The sequence below is a fragment of the Pyrus communis genome, chromosome 6 (assembly GCF_963583255.1).
Source record: "Pyrus communis chromosome 6, drPyrComm1.1, whole genome shotgun sequence".
Taxonomy (NCBI): Eukaryota; Viridiplantae; Streptophyta; class Magnoliopsida; order Rosales; family Rosaceae; genus Pyrus; species Pyrus communis.
In genome coordinates this window covers 28,452,814-28,455,747 of record NC_084808.1, presented here as the reverse complement: position 1 = coordinate 28,455,747, position 2,934 = coordinate 28,452,814, and the positions used below count along the sequence as shown (strand labels likewise).

The 2,934-nt window shown below is 32.0% G+C and overlaps 1 protein-coding gene across 1 annotated transcript; it reads right to left on the bottom strand.

The window, feature by feature from the left end:
* Positions 1-731: 731 nt before the first annotated feature.
* Positions 732-1,673, bottom strand: LOC137736388 (MLP-like protein 31). The gene is made up of 2 exons (XM_068475665.1): positions 1,548-1,673; positions 732-863 (listed from the first exon to the last, which is right to left on the bottom strand). Exons 1-2 carry the CDS (start codon positions 1,671-1,673, stop codon positions 732-734), a joined length of 258 nt encoding a protein of 85 aa, XP_068331766.1.
* Positions 1,674-2,934: the final 1,261 nt, after the last annotated feature.

The following is a 2,934-nucleotide window of genomic DNA, read 5'->3' as shown; positions in this document are numbered from 1 at the left end:
AAAAAAAAACCCTAATGACAAATCAGAAGCTTTTGTTGAGAATTAATGAAAAAAAATGGAATTTGAAGATGAGGGAGAAAGTGGTGAAAAAGAATGGAATTTGGTGATGAGGGAGAAAGTAAAAAGAGAGACACAGAGGCAGTTGGACGGGAAGGAGAAAAAAATGGAAAGCATTCTAGAGAGAAAGGGTGTTCTAGAAAGGTAAAAGAAAAAAGAAAAAGAAAAAAAGTGTAAAAGATAGAATTAAATGTTATTATTTTTATTATTTTAGTTCTTAATCCGATATTACACCAAACACTTCACTAAGTTAGTTCAACTTAGTCTAGTCTAAGCCAGTCCAGCTTAGTCCCTAAAGTTAGTCCAGTCCGATTTAGTCCGGTGCAACAAATGCACCCTAAGTTTATACATCACAATTCCTGTGGAAAATGACCTTACTTGAGCTGCTATACTACGACAACCTTGTACTCTTGCAAGTATTTGTGTGATTTTGACTTCCTTTTTGTAGGTGAGAAAAATCCTATCATAAACCATGGTTTATACATCACAATCCCACATCATAGTTTATGCATCACAATCCCACATCTGATATCCCTTCACGTACATTTATTATAAGGCAAACTCACATAGCAAAGCATTTTTATCAAGCAAAGCACGCATTATTAACACAAATATTACATATTAACGATGGACGTCGCGTTTCACCATTGCATGCTTTTCCTTTCCTTAATTAATCATGCCTTGATAAAGTGAGCATCAAGATCCTTGACGACGTTAACCATCAAACTGACGTATTTGTCCGAAACTGCAACATCCTCAATCAATTTCTCATATTCAATCGACAATTTCGCAATGTTGCCTTCATCCTTTTGAGTGAATTGTTAGACTGGCTTGATGCTCTTGTAATACTGGAAAACATCTCCTTCCAAACCATTCATTGTTATGGATTTGTTCTCGTCGTTAAACTCCACTTTTTCCTTGAATACTCCAACTCCGTCCCCCATGTATTCACAAGAAAGCAATCTATGGTTAAACACTAAAATGGACATTTGATAAACAATTTGCTTTAAGTTTTCACAAAAATGAAAACTGAAGTTATTTTTGTGAGTTTTTGTAAATTTATCTTGATTTTCATTTTCATTTTTTGAAAACTAAACATGAAATGGTTGTTAAAATGGAGTCTAAGTTTCAAATTGAGTTGAACCAACTGCATTATTGTGGCACACCTAGATTCTTTACGGACATTTGAGTATTGAATTCAAAATCAGTTCCAATTCTTACATATGATATATTGTTTTAATTATCCATTATATCGGTATGTATTTTTCACTCATGGGTTAGTTGTTCACTTGTGAATTAGGGTTCCGTTAATTGCGATCATGCTGATATTGCTGAATTATGATTAACATATAATTGTGTTCTCGTCTTAGAGAAAAAAGATACACACCAAATACATAGTAGTTTTTTATATATTATGTACAGATGGCCTTACCTACACTGTAATTCCAACTTTTAACAGAGCCATGAGTTTCCCAGTCTCCTTAAAGCACCTGAACTCCCTGGATACTGCCAGAAGAAATGTTTGGGACGTGGTGAGCCTGTCTCTTGAAGATATAGTAGAACTTCTCAGTGGGTGCCTTAATTTCAATCTCAGTCTCAACCTTGCGCAGAGTCATGTTTATGATGATCCGTTGTTATGGTACTCAGCGATTCGTACAAGGCAGGCTCTTAAAGAAACTTAAGGGCAGCCCTTACTGCTACAATATTCAATTGTGTAATATTAATTTATTGGTTAACTTTGAAATTGTAATGCTTCAAAGGATCACATGAATTTCGTGAAACACTTCTTTTTTTTTTCTTTTTTTTTTTTGAGGAAACATGAAATACATTTATTTATTAAAAAAATTCAGATAAAGGAAATCAGACAAATGTCACAATAACTTTCGGTTTAGTACATGATTTGGATCAATAATAATTTTAGGATGCTATTGTTGATATCTTAAAAAATTATTGTGCTCTAAAAAATTTTGAAATTTATAATGAAAAATACACTTGTAAAAAGTTCTTAAATAAGATTTTTTAAATATCAATAATATCACCCTAATATTAAAGTCACTCACTATTTTACTCAGCTTTTAGGTACTAAATGATGTGATTATTTCTTACTTTCGAACATATAAGGTCCAAGCGAGTCACTGAAATTTTTGTAATCTAAAATGTTAGTACAAGTTGCAGTACCCAAATTAACCAATCATTGGATATATATATATATTTTTTTTACAATATTATATTTTACCTTTTCAATTATCACATTTTTGTCCCTTCCGGATAGATTAAAATTTGGGAACTTCAACGAAAAGTTCATGGTACTGTTCATTTTAACGAAAAATCACATTTTTACACTAACAAGTCAATCATGGTAATATTCACTTTACCCTTTATTTTGTCCTTATCTTTAAAACTCAAAGTTTTCAAAGTCTTTTCATTAGTTTTCCTTGAAAATTTAGGTATTAAGTTTGTTCTTTTGTTGAGAAGGCATTACCGACTCCCTTTGCCCTATTAGGCTCTAGGTTGGTACTGAGGTGATTCTGAAAAAAGTGGCTATGTTTGGTAAACATTCAACTTCAGCTTTTTTTCACAATTTTGGATGAAAAAAGCCAAAAACACAAAGCTGCAAAACTCAGGTTTGAAAAACCAACTTTTTTTTACATCTGTTTTACATAAAAGTTTATGAAATAATATAATACTGCTTTTTTTTCTTTTTTTTTTTCAAAAGCACTTTTACAAAAAAGTTTACCAAACACTCTGCTACTTTATTTCACAGCTACTTATTGTTACAGCACAGCAGAATCAATTTTTTTTTAAAGCACAACAATACCAAACCAGCCCTTTGTTCTTTTGTTGAGAAGTCATCACCAACTCCCTTGCCCTATTATT